A 14311-nucleotide genomic window follows, 5' to 3' on the forward strand; every position below is an offset into this window, starting at 1 on the left:
AAGTCATTAAGTAATTTATACCATTGAAATATCATTGATGTATTATAGAAAAGTCATTTATCTTTTCATAAATGACAAAAGGAACATCTGCCTCATTTTTGCTGTGGTATCCTGATACTACTCAGAACCATGATATTTTCACTGGTATCGTACTGTGGGTCCCAATTTTGGTACCGTGACAACACTAATCTGGAGGGGGTTCATCTGCAAAAACTAATGAAAAACTAAAAAAACAATATTCGGTATTCGGTACTCTGTATTTGGCCAAGCATTTAATATTATTCGGCTTCGGCTTCGGCCACAAATTTTCATTTTGGTGCATCCCTACATCTAAGTATGAATCCTAATTTTACCCAGTACAATCATGAGGTCAAAATGACATGATACAAATTATCAAATGCTGGCATGCTAACACAGGTTGGCATGGTAGTAGAGTTGTTATTGCTGTCCCTTCACAGCAAGAAGGTTTAAGGTTCCTCTCTGCTGGGTGGCTGGGACTTTCCTGTGTCGACTTCATCCCCTGCCTACAGGTTTCCTCTGGATCACTGTTTAAAAACATGCAGGTCAGGCTGATTGGCAGTAGCTCAGTCCATATGGACTTGGCTTGAGAACCATAGGGTCATCAATTCAAGTCCCCAGACAGACCAAGTATGGAGCATGGACTGGTAGATGGAGAGGTGCCATTTCGCCTCCTAGACACTGCTAGGGTGCCCTTGAGCAAGGCACTGAACCCCCAACTGCTCAGGATGCCTGTCCAAGGCAGCCCCCTCGCTCTGATATCTCTCCATTTAATGCAGGTACAGGTCCTGTTTGTGCATGCGTGTGTATTTCAGGCCTGTGTGTAGGCTTATATGACAACAGATTAAATAATTGAATTTCTCCTCTGGGATTAGTAACGTATATCCTCTTCCTTTTGAATTGCAAACCTGTCAACGGTATACCCTGTCTGTGAGATAGATGTGAGATAATGTGACAGAGAACCCCAACTCCTTTCTACGCTATGTTAGCAAATCACTTCTTAAAACGTTGTCTGATAACTTCATGCAAATTAGCACAAAATTTGCAAATAAAGCGTTCCTTTAGCGCCAACTGTCTCTCTGTTGGTGTCCAAGTTTCAAAATTTTGACATTTTAGGCATTTATACTCCAGGGTCTATTGCACCGTGACAAAAAAAGACATCAACTAATCACGTTGTCCTTACACTTGAGGATTACAAAACAACAACACAGACGCTCTTTTATCTGAACCAGACAGCAAACTTATTACTTATACTTATTACTCCTCTTAACCTTGACAAAGGCAGCAAATACCAGGTCCACTCCTTCTGTTCTTACCATTCACAGTAAAAGACCTAGACATATATACTATGTAACTGTTTACCAGAGGGAACTCATATTCACTCAGGAAACACAATAAAATTGCTTACAGCAACTTATGCTATACAACAACTACCTCAGACAGACTGCCAGACGCTGCTCTGGGTCATTAGGATCCTGGTAGTTGTTGCAAATTTGCATTGCTGTTGACAAATCTATTCAAGTGTTGAAACTCTGAAATTTGCTGTCAGTATGAGCGGCTTTGATGCAAAAATATTTGCAGTCAGTATTTATCATTTTCATGATGTTTATTCATCACGCCCCTGGTGTGGAAAAGGTCTTTAGGTGTGAGTGCCTTGTGAATTGTTTCACTCCAAATGTTTAGGACTAGAGTCTTGACCTGGCACTTGAGTGTCAAGAATGTACATAAACAGAAACATTTGTGAACATCTGTCATTATGATTTAAGCTTGACCTAACTTGTTTGGTTGTTGCAGTCTGGCTGTAGCGGACATGCTGGTGAGTGTGTCCAACGCCTGGGAGACCATCATTATTTACCTCCTCAACAACAGACAGCTGGTGGTGGAGGATCACTTCATCCGGCAGATGGACAACGTGTTTGACTCCATGATCTGCATCTCTGTGGTGGCATCGATGTGTAGCCTGCTGGCCATAGCTGTGGACAGGTAATGATGGAGGGAGGTGTATACGGTTGGATACAAACACTTTTATCTCCATCCTGAAATCCATGTCTAATAACAATATTCTCACAAGTCACTTTTTTGTTTTGGCTGATGAAAATGTTACATAAAACAATAAGTTACACAAGGTTTTCTTAAAATGAAGGCAGTGCTGTGTAATTATCTAACAACAGCAGCCTGAGTGTCCTTCAATTTTCCACATAATTTTCTGTTTCTTTCTGAAAGGGGTCTTAAAGTTAAGTTTATTCGTCATGGTAAGTGCTCCTCAGCCGGTGAGTACTGTTGTAGAATGTCATTGTGGTTCTGGAGGAGCTTTGTCAAAAATGGTAAAATAACCCTGATGATGGTGATGTCACCAATGTTATCTCATCTTCCTGTTGGTGAAATCAAACTTTTTAACAGGAAAACTGTTTAATTATTCTATTGCATTATCTGTACTGCACTATTTTTTAAAAAAAAAACTTGCTTGTTTACCAGGAAGCAATGGTATGAAGTAAGATGCTATTGGGCATATTTGGGGCGGGGAACTTTTTAATAGTTATAAGAACCCTTGTGTTTTTTGTGAGTGTGTCTGAACCGAGAGAACTAGAATGATTGTAGTTCTTAGAACAGGGACTTTTTAAGCTCGTATTTAGTAGTAGGTAGGTAGGTACTCCCCCAACACAAGAGGAACCATGAGTAATGTAAGTGACTGGTCAATCACAGCCAATGCAACTGCCATTTTAAAAAAACGTTTTAGCCATGTAAACAACAGACAACAAAAAACATAAACTTGTAATAGGGCTGGGTGATATAACAACTATGTACAATATATCAATATATTTTCAAGCAAGACATAAATTTAGACAATACTTGTCAGACAATACGTTTATATTGATATAAGTTGCATTACATAGCGCATACCAATGTGCATCTCTCCCCTCTGAAACTCTCGGCACAGATTTACCCTACTCACTCACTCACAAGTTCTCCAGCAACACGAAGAGAGACTCTGTTAAATCGGTCTTCTGTTAATTTTCTATAGTGCAGCATCAGTCTATATGTTGCACCTGCTACGCTAAATCAGTCTGTGAGATGAATGAAATTATAGCAGCACACGTGCAATTCAGCACTGCGTTGCTAGTTTGTGTGAGTTGAGTCATAGTACGTTGCCATTCTTCTTGATAGTTGTAGTCTATTTTGTCTGCTTAAAGAAGAAATGCAGTGACAACACATACGTTTCATACACAAAACATACATAACCTGGTCAAAGCGTCTCTTGCTCCTTCCTTCCCTCTGCCTCTCTGTTAATGCTCTGTGCATAAATAAGATTAATAGTCTAAAGAGATAAAAACATTCAAATCATTTTCCAGCACTAGATTCATTTGAAAGGCCATGGAAAACCACTGTTTAACACCCGCCACAAAGATTTTTAATGGTTTCTAACTACAGTGGATTTAAGCCTACTTGATACTTTTATAATCATGTTATGATTTTGTGGCCTGTGCTTCAAACCTCTAAACCTCTGTAGCTCCAGTGCTTTTTGCAAAAAGTTAACATACAGCCCTGCTATTTATTTTATACACTTCTTCATTTACACGAAGTGCAGCTGTATATTTTTTTTTAAACAGGGTGGAAAAAAACTATCTTTGCATTTTATTTCGATCGCAGTGTGTTTTTATAATAGTGCTTGTAACATCTTAAATGTGGCTTTGGCTTGCAACTGAACATGTAGCCTATTTCGTAGCAAGATAGATATATATCGTGTATCAGCTTTCAGCCTGAAATATTGAGCCCTAACTCATAACGAAAAAATGGAAGAAAACATGGACAAATGGACTGACAGTGAAGTCCAGGCTTTACTGAGCATACAAATAACAAGGGAAATACAAAACGATTTTGACTCATCAAAGCAAAAGTGATGTTGCTCTACCAACTGCTAACCAGCTTACATTAAATTCTGTGGCGTTCCTATTAGCGGTGGAACTGCAAACAGTAAAAAAGCACCAGAAGGTTTGTAGCTCTTGAGGGAGCGCCCCAGTGGGCAGTTCCTCTCAGAGAGTCCCCAGAACAGTTTGATCCGAAAACAATTATTGAGTGGCATTATGGGGAATGTAGGATCCACTGTTTTGGGAGTTTATCCACTACTAGGGAGTTAGAATATCCTGATCTCTGCAGTTTAAATTTTGACCATTCTTTTTCCAAAATGTACCTCTTAAAAACTCAAACAAATTCGTAGGTACATAGTACGTGTACTGCTTTAGAACAGGGCCTGTACAATAAAGTGACACAGTAGTAGCTCCAGTGACTGCAAAGGGATATACTTTCACTTCTGTAAAAATCTAAAAGGTTTCTGCCCTCATTGATTCCTGCAATTCTTCAGTGGCGAGGGACAGTTGGCAGAAAGTCATACTGTAGGTTACTTAGGTTACTTGAGAAATCAAAATATGTTAATTTCCACAGGTACGTCACTATCTTCTATGCACTGAGATACCACAACATTATGACGGTGAGGAGAGCCGGCTGCATCATTGGGGGAATCTGGACCTTCTGCACAGGCTGCGGGATCGTCTTCATCATCTACTCAGACACCACCCCTGTCATCATCTGCCTGGTCTCCATGTTCTTTGCCATGCTGCTCATCATGGCCTCCCTCTACAGCCACATGTTCATGCTGGCACGTTCACATGTCAAGCGCATTGCCGCCCTCCCTGGCTACAACTCTATCCACCAGCGGGCCAGCATGAAAGGGGCCATCACACTCACCATCCTGCTGGGGATCTTCATCGTGTGCTGGGCTCCCTTCTTCCTCCACCTGATCCTGATGATCTCATGTCCGCGGAACCTCTACTGCGTGTGCTTCATGTCCCACTTCAACATGTACCTCATCCTCATCATGTGCAACTCTGTGATTGACCCGCTGATCTATGCCTTCAGGAGTCAGGAGATGAGGAAGACTTTTAAGGAGATCATCTGTTGTTACAGCCTGAGAAATGCCTGCACTAGCATCTGCACTCTGACGGATAAGTACTAAGAGATGCAGACTGAGAACACCAACGACAGGATGTACAGGATGAAATGACTGAGTCTGACACTGGAGCATAACCATAAGAGATTAAAAATACACACAGAACTGGCTCATTGCACCTATCAGCCAGTGCAGTGTATAGTCGAGTCTTCTGTCCAGTATGAACCGGATAGAGGACCCTCACAGTAGAAAGGAAAATTAAACTACTATCTCCTAATGTAACCGGAATGCGCACAAAGTCGCTATTAGGTACATTATTTTCCATTTACAATCATGTATCATTTTGTGCCCTTCATTTCATTTGACATTTCTTTTAACCTTTTCCTTTGACTTTCTTTTGTAAAATATGTGAACTTTTATCGCACTTTGTGAGGAAATTTCCTCTTTCATCACTATCATTAGTAAATCTTAAATGCTGTTACGTAAGAGCACTTATATACTTACTGGCATGAGCATAGTCTTGCGTAGCCAGACCTAATTCCACAGCGCTGTGTAAGATATAGAGAAAGGTCTGGAATCATTGATTATCTTTTCTGCTGTAGGGGGAAAACGCTCTGGTTTTTGTTTCTTTAAACCAACCACAGTTGTCTTGGGGGGCGCTAAGCCAGCAGTAACTGTGCTCTTGCAAAATAATTTTAATGATAGCACTATCATTAAAATGGTCACACAAAAGAAAACTCTACAAAAATAGTTGTGTGTCACTGTATGATTCAGTTTTTACTGATGAATAAAGACAAACGTAATTTGATAATCGGAGTGCTAGAGGTGAAGCCTAACTATACTTTAGCTCTGGAGGAACTTGCTGGACTCGTTAAAACCATGGACAATTTGCAGGATGTAGCTGTGTAGCATCTCCATATTGACAAGAGTTTAAACTTGTGCATTTGTATACCAATGTTAGCTCCAGTGGGTAGCCAACAACCCAGTTTTATTCATTCAAAGAACTTCTATAAAGAAAAATGAACTGCTTGGCAACCAGACCAGGCATGTAATTGAGACAGGACTTCATTTGTCAAAATGTATAACCACCCCACGCTAGTAAAAGAAAAGGAGTGTTTAATTGACCTATGACTAAGCCATGCCCCCCCTCCACTCACTCAGACAAACTATCAACATTCAGTGACCGGCGCTATGGCAGGTGTCACAGTACACGTCATTTCGCAGGAGGCAATTGATGTTTTTTGGGGACATAATGATCAGATGTCGTTGATAAGTAACCAAAAGGGCCTAAACTACGCATTGGAGGGATATATTCATCATTTTATTGTTGAGAAGGTTGATGAAAGCTTAAATTACAAGCAAAATTTACAGGTCACAGTGTACGCTTGTGAGCTGCATCTCGTTGCCGTCACCATCAAAGACAACAAGTTAAAGTGCCACTGAAGTTAAGGTTTTTGGCTCAGAATATGAGAAAAGGATAACGGCCTTTTTACCATCTTTACCAAGCGTGTCTCTCCGTAGTTCGGTGCTACAGTATTTACATTGAATCATTCAGCATAATGTTTGCCAACCTTTGTTATCTCTGCGATTACAGATAAATTAATGAAGCTAAACTCAAGAAGTTAACGTTAGCTTAACTAGAGCCCTTTGGACAACAGCCAACAATGATGTACGATCACCAAAGTACAAAATTAGAACAAAGTAGGCTAATGAACTCCCAGCAAACAAGGTGACATAATGAACAACACAGCTAGGAGTTAACATTAGGCTAACTTTAGCTAACATTAGCTAGAGATGTAAGCCCAACTTGCAGGTTGGAGACCATGGTGAATAAATGTGTAGGAAAATGATGTAGAAACTCGATTAAAACAAATAACAAAAACATATACACACTACAGTGACTTTTGGGGTCGTTTTTGTGAGAGAACAGGCTAATAATTATGAGCCTCCTCCTCCTATCAGGGTTAGGAGAAATAACGGCTACAGGAGAGAAATAGAGCTGTGGTGCGAGGAGAACCAGTGGAGAACTGGGCAGGTGTCTTGGTGAGTGACCAGCGTTAGCTAACGACAGCTAACGATGTCTAAAGGGCCATCCACACCAAGAAAGATAACTGTAACGTTAACTATAACGATAACAATGGCAGCATCCACACCAATGAACGATATCGTTGTGTTGCTAGGTTATGCCAAACACACACTGCTCGGTACGGTCGGCAGGGGAGGGATGAGTGCAGCAAATCTACCAGCCACTTGCATATTTCACCAGCATTCAGCTGGTAACGTTAAATGGTGCTAATTTTGGTCCGTGAACAGTGGTGATAATAATCATAAGGAGGCGAGACAATTGTCATTCATGTTTAGCTACGTGAGATAATGCTAGTTAGCATAACAGCTAGCATTGACTATTCATAAGCATCTTATCTCCATGAACAAAAACACTCACCACTTATGCCAAGGGTGCGCCCGATTGCGTCCCAGATGTCCCTCTTCTTGGTCGCATCTTTATAAAGTCGCTCACTCTTATCATAGAGGGGTGGATTTTTTTTGTACCTCGGTGATTAGCCTCTCTCCTACGTCGTCCGCCATGTTGAATGAGTCTGTGAGTGACGTAGTGACGTGATGAACGTCTCGACCTGTCATTTCAGATTGATTTTGATTGGCTGTCAGTGTTTCTATCATTCATCAAATCGCTCTGAAAGTGATCCGAACGATATCGTCCACCGCTATCGTCGTCGTTATAGGTGTAGTGTGGACGCTACCTTCCACTTGAGTTTAGAACAATTTTTAAAACTGTATATTTATAGTTATATTTATAGTTATAGTTCTTGGTGTGGATGGCCCTTAAGGCTGTGTTGACATCACCACATTAAGTTTGCCATCACGTATTAGGTTATAACAAAGCTACCAATAGATAACTAATGCTACTTACCCATAACAGAAACTAATGTGCAAATTTCAGCTTCCAGACATATCTTGCTAAGCGTGTTATAACTCTGCATTACGGTGTAGATTTCCTGATAATTTTTTGTATGATAGGTGCTTGTGTGGGAACTGCAAGCCCATGTCCTCAGCTGTGGAGAGTATGTGCTGCAGGGAGGTGGATGCCTTCTGGGCTCTGGTGGAGAATCTGACCCCCAGACCAGACATAACATGCCTCACACTGCCCATCAACCCTCACGCCGCTCGCTCCCTGACAGACTCGAGTTTGTGCAACCTGCACAAACACAATAATTCGGCATAATCACAAATGGTGAAATGCACTGTTAACAACCGAAAAATACTAACTCACAAGTTGACTACCACTCAGACTCACTACCACCTACTACTGCGCATTGGACAGAGGCAGGGTCAAGGACGCAGAGTCCCTCTCGTGACGTAGTATCAGGCGATGTTGAAAAAAAAGCGTTTTTAGAAGAGGAGCTAAAAAGAGCCACTTTTTCCTCTGAATTTGTGCCCTTATGTCATGTAAACCATAATAAATTCTGAATTAACTTCTCATATGGTAATTTTCAAATAAGGTTATGTATATATCTTTAAAAAAATTTAACCTGCAAGTTGCACTTTAAAGATATCTTTATATTTCTTTCCAGCAAAGCATTGTTAATCTTATTTACGTTGAGTTGATGTTGTGGTCTACGTACTGCACAACTTTATCCAAAGGAGACACTTTTCTCGGTTGAGATGTGGTTTAAAGTGTAAAAAATACACCTCGTCGCCCAGCCTCTCAGGATACCTTGTGTCGGAGTTGCATGTACCCCATGCACACTGTTTGACCATTTTTAAACTTCAAATCTTTGAAAAAGCTCATAAAACCTAACAAAACTGACTTTCTGTAATGCATTTCAATGGACGTCCAGGCAGAGAATGTCTGAGTGTATGGGATTGGCTATACACACTGTGATTGGCTCATCGCGTTTGAGGGCAGGGCTCAGCCATAGGTCAATTGGGACAAGGCTTTTAATTGAAGTTTTATGGTATGTCACATTACTTAAAAACATACTACTTGAACCCAAGAAGACCCACAACCCCACAAGATCTTTTTCCTAAACCTAACCAAGTAGTTTTGTTACCCAACATAACTGCAGCTGTTTAACATTAACCAAATGTTACAATGTGTTTCAGCTGTGTGTCAGATACAGACATTACATGGTGCCCTGTGCATTGCTATAAGACGCCAAGGGGCAAGACAAAGTGCTGTTACCTGACAACCTGGGAATGAGACCGAGTTGGGAAAAAGTACCACTGGAGATTGTGACAGTCAACACTGTTTTTTTTTTTTAACCATATGACCATAATCTTTTGTTAATGTTAACCAAAGGTTTTTTGTTTGTTTGTTGAACTTGACCAAGCCTGAAGCTGACCAGACACCGGGGCAGACGGAGTATATTGTAACAGGTTTAGAAGGTACTGAGATAACAATGTTCTGCTGATGAGAGCTCCAGATTTGAAAAAAAGGCTCCTATGTGTCATTTTGGAAGACAATAGCAAATTACTTCTTTGTAGTTTAGTACAGAGGACTTACTGTAAAACGCCAATCAAGTTGCCAATGACAGCCACTCGTAAACACATTGTGTAACAGCATGTTTGTAAGTGCTCTAAACAAACGTGCTGCAAAGACAATCTTGTGTTAATTTAAGAAGAAAACAGAATCACACACAGTCAGAGGTTTAAAACCAATATTTACTCCAACTACATCAACTTTTTATGATTCACTATTATCATATCATTTTCATCATTATGTGTTTACATATCCACCAACCTGAGTAAACAACACACGACTTGTCTTTGGCCTCAGACATATGTTATCAGCTTGTTTAGCGTTTTTAAGTGGGGGAAAGCAGGCTGCTGTTGAACTATTGGATGGCATCAGCTGTCAGCAGCCAATTTTTCTGTCACTGCGGTATGCCTTGCCTGGCCCTGCTGCTTCATTAGCGTGACAGTTAATGAGCAGGTTCCTAAAATCTGCCAGCCCTCAGTAGCACAGCCATTTCTGCAGTGATTTGAATATGGAGTCCCTCTCCTGTCTGTATCTTTATATTAATCATAGCTGCTCTGTTCTGTCGGTGTACCCCTGATGATCTCTTCACACTGCATCCTGGCCCACAGTCTGTATTTAAACTATGAAAAGATGCCATAAGTTTACATTTGAAATGTAAAAATGAATGTTCAAATAGCATCACAGTGCTCTTTCTGAATGTGTGTGTTAGTGGTGCCTACCTCCCAACTGAGAAGCTTGACATGCAACCATCTGCTAAAACTGCTTGTCATAACAAATGTAGGCTACTGCCTCAAATACTGTCGGTGGATACTAAACATTTGTTTCCCTGTGTTGCATTTTAATATTTATAACAAAAAAAGAGCAAGCCGTTTGTATTATTTGTGTCTTCAGACTGATCCATGCCATGGTTATGCATGTAGACAGTGAGATAAGAGGGTTTTATTGGAACAATCATAAAGAAAACTGTATTATAAGGTTGTTTTATCTGTTATATGTGAAAATTGCCTTACTGTAGCTTCCATCAATGTTATCTGTGATTGCTTTGCAATTGTGAGATTAAAAGAGGAGCATATGAATAAGCATACAAATGTACACAACATGGAAAAGTGCTTTATTTGAAACCAAGTGGTATATATTTCTATATATTTCTTTTCTCTAAAGGTTGATTTATTGAAGATAAACAGCAGTGGTTTAATCTTGCTCACTGTACATTCAGCTCCAACGTGACATATCTGAGGACTTACACAAAACGACTCATTGTTATTGTTGACTGTGAAGCTCTTGTTCCCACAGACACAGCAGCAAAAACACTGAATGTGATGTGACGCTGGATAGACGTGAAGCCCACATGCTGACTGCATGCTCAGTCCTTCGTTCATGTACAGTGAGACCATATTATCTGTATGTTAGCTGTGGGGACATATTTCATGTTTGTTAATGGTAAAGTCATGGCATGCAAAAATATAAATGTGAGCTTCAAATGAGATGATCGATGTCAGTGTTAGCCTGTGGCTTGAAACTATTTCTATTTTTGATGTGTCTGAATAAAAGCAAAAGGTAAAATGGTAGGCTGTTTTCATGTTATTATGTACCACATCAGTGGTTGTGGTACACTGTGGATCTGTGAATGATGGAAATCACAAGGTTATGAACCATGTGAAAAAATAATAACATGTCCTTCTGGGAAAAAGGTGTGCCATGTGAATGCGGTGCAGATGGACTGTTTTGAACAAGATTTGAGGAGATTGACACTCAGGGTGAAATGAGATTGCATCCACATCCAGAGAGATAAGGAAGATGGGGGAGGAATGGATGGTTAGATGGATGCCAGCAAGGCAGAGGGAAGATGGCGAGATGGCAGTTATCTAATGGAGAGAAGAACAGCCCAGACGCCACAGGAAAATGTTGGCATCGTATATTTCTGTATTTGTACACATCACACGTATCATATCAGTGCTTCTAAAGTGACGTTGCACATGGGCTGACTTTGTCACTGGGAGGTTAAGGGGATGATGAACGACGTGTCACCTAGGTGAGACACCCACCAAGCAGCAGACCACAACTGTTTGTGATTTAGTGAGTCATTGCTGCGTCTCCAGCAGCTTTTTATGCACCAACCACCCTCCAAATGTGGGTGTTTTGTACAGCGTTGGGCAAGTTACTCTCAAAATGTAATTCATTAGATATTACTAGTTACCCCCATTTGAAAGTAATAAGATACTTTTCAAAATTAAGCTCAATGTAAGTTCAATCAGGAAGACTTTCACTGTGCTCATCCTTTCACATTTCTCTCCATCCCACTCTCACTACTCCATCTAATCAGCTGACTGTGGGTGTTCACTCTTCTCGTTATCCAATCAATCAGTTCCCTATTCAACTATGGATTCATCACCCTCCATAAATCATACCATCTCTATGGGGTCTAATCATCAAAAACTTTCCACATTTTTATTCATATGTTCTTTTACCATAAAAAATGAGTCTCTCCTGATTGAATTACTCTCTGTGTAGAGTAATACGTTACTTATTTCACTACTTTTGCATTACTTTCACTAAAATGAGCTCCGAAGAACTAATGTTCATTTTAAATGGATGAGGGTCATGTTGTTTCACAGCAGGTAATCAAAGCACAGAAGCTGCAGTTTATTTCAGTTCATTTCAAATCCAGTGCGGCGCAGGTCTGACTCATCCATGAATTCACATACAGTGGTTACCACTTTGTATTAAAATCCCATGCTTATATTAATAATAGTGTGATGATATAGAACAATTAAATAGCATAGACCTTTTAAAATAAATGAATAGCCTTGAACACAGGGAGGGTCAGGTAGAGGATCAAAGTCTGATAATTGGGAGATATGGAAACATATTTGTGGGCCTATGATTGGAAATACAATAAACAAATGTTGAGGTTAGCAAAACAAACGGTATGTCATGCGAGTCACTCACTATGATAAGTGCAAATTAACACTACGGAGCTGGAAGACCCACCTGCTTGTTCCCAGTAACTCATCAAACATACACTAACATCACCCAGATGTGCCCATCCCCAGGATGGGGAAAAAACAAACTGGAGGCCAGCTACTTATCCCTGCTGCTTTCAGGGAGCCTTAGGATGCAAAAGCAGAATGGGATACAGTATATGTTGTTATATTAATAGAAACACATTGAACATGATAATGCACAGTACGGCATGACCCAGTAGTGCAGATCACCGGCACGCTTCTACGACAGTCTGTAGTGACCATAGACATAAAAAAGGTAGTGACATGACAAAACACAAAAACCTTCAGGGGATGTTTAATTTAGTGGTGCACTGGCAGAAGTGAAGTGGTGTGGATAATGAAAAATGAACAATTTATACAGTTTATATCAGGTGGTAACGCATTATGTGACATTGTAAATGAAATATTACCCGAAATTCTGTTGGTCAGACATTATACTTCTTTGTTACTGCTGAAACATAATATATGAAGGTAATGCATTACTTTTGTAACACATTATTACTTTGCTTTTGTAACACATTATCCCCAGCATTGGTTTTGTAGCAGCGCATCACTGTTGTCCAGCAGGGATAGTGCCATGCAAAGCAGTCGGGTTTTTGTTTAACCAAGACATTGCTGTGTTTCCTGCCAAGATTGTGTCCCCACAACTGGGAGTTTCCTCTGTCTTTCCAAACCATAACCAAATGTTTTTTATGCTTAAACCTAATCACATGATTAGCGGGAAGTTTCAACATATCTACCATGATAATGTGCAAATATGAAACATCTGTGGTTTGCAGAAACATATAATTGCAACATTTTCCTGGTAACTGGCAACATTCACACTGTAAGCCTTAGTGCTCAATCTGGATTCGTTGCTCAATTCCTTTTTTTTTTGTTTAGTTGTTCACATTATCTTTTTAATGTGGCCAGATTCCAGTGTGCAGTGGTCACAGCCCAGACCACAGAAATAGACATGTTTACAGTCTGGTACAAAAGGCATTTTTGGCCTTTATAGATAATTTCCATGTTAATGACAACTATACAGGGGGTGAATTCTTTATGCAACTCACCTTTTTTACATTTTATTTAAGGCTTAAAGTTACACATATTTAAGGACAGAGCCACTTAAGTGACAAGCATTCTGTGTGGCGCGCTACAGTCTTTAAGTCAGATCCACCTTTGGCTCCCCCACAGCTTCACTTCGTCATCTATATGGTCACCTCTGGCTCCAAAAACCAAGATAATGACAACTGAAATGCTGAACTCGAGGCTTCAAAACACGAGTCTACAAACCAATGGGTGACCTCATGGTAGCTACATCCATTATTTTATACAGTCTATGGTGTAGATCGCAGCAAATTTGTGAGCAGGTAATAATGAGGACGTGGATAAAGAGAAAGAGAGCAAAATTTGTAATTATGGCGATGGCTGTTATATCTGGACTGATGTGTGTGGATGTGGAGTCAGAGCCAGAAGCATTTGGATGGTGACATGAAGGCTTCATCCAAAATTCCAGAATGTCAAAGGCTACTTTTGACACCATCTGTCAGTGCGCCTCCCCAAGACTTTCAGCTGACAAATCTGTGAGTGATGTAAAAATTGCATGAATTCCGTCCAACATGACCGTTCAGACTGAGATCAGGTTGAAAAAAAAACAGACCTGTATCTGATAATGACTTTAGTATTCTTTTATCGCAAACATGTGAGTATATTACATATACTTTGACATGTTTCGACGGAAACTTCCACCTTCCTCAGAAGTGTTAAATATCCACCTCAGCCTAATTTCGGCTGATTGACAGATCAGCTGATAAAGACGCGTCACAACCACCACCAAGTGACACTTCTGAGGAAGGCGGAAGT

The 14311-nt window shown here is 40.3% G+C and overlaps 1 protein-coding gene across 1 annotated transcript in view; it reads left to right on the forward strand.

Moving 5' to 3' along the window:
- mc5ra (melanocortin 5a receptor) overlaps nucleotides 1-7424 on the forward strand; it is a 33905-nt gene extending 26481 nt beyond the window's left edge. Inside the window, exons 4-5 of the mRNA XM_049584367.1 lie at nucleotides 1813-2001; nucleotides 4459-7424. Coding sequence (XP_049440324.1) covers nucleotides 1813-2001; nucleotides 4459-5029 — 760 coding nt within the window. The 3' untranslated portion in view covers nucleotides 5030-7424. The remainder of the gene's footprint in view (nucleotides 1-1812; nucleotides 2002-4458) is intronic.
- The last annotated feature ends 6887 nt before the right edge of the window (nucleotides 7425-14311 follow it).

This window comes from Epinephelus fuscoguttatus, linkage group LG8 (genome assembly GCF_011397635.1).
Source record: "Epinephelus fuscoguttatus linkage group LG8, E.fuscoguttatus.final_Chr_v1".
In the NCBI taxonomy this organism is placed as follows: Eukaryota; Metazoa; Chordata; class Actinopteri; order Perciformes; family Serranidae; genus Epinephelus; species Epinephelus fuscoguttatus.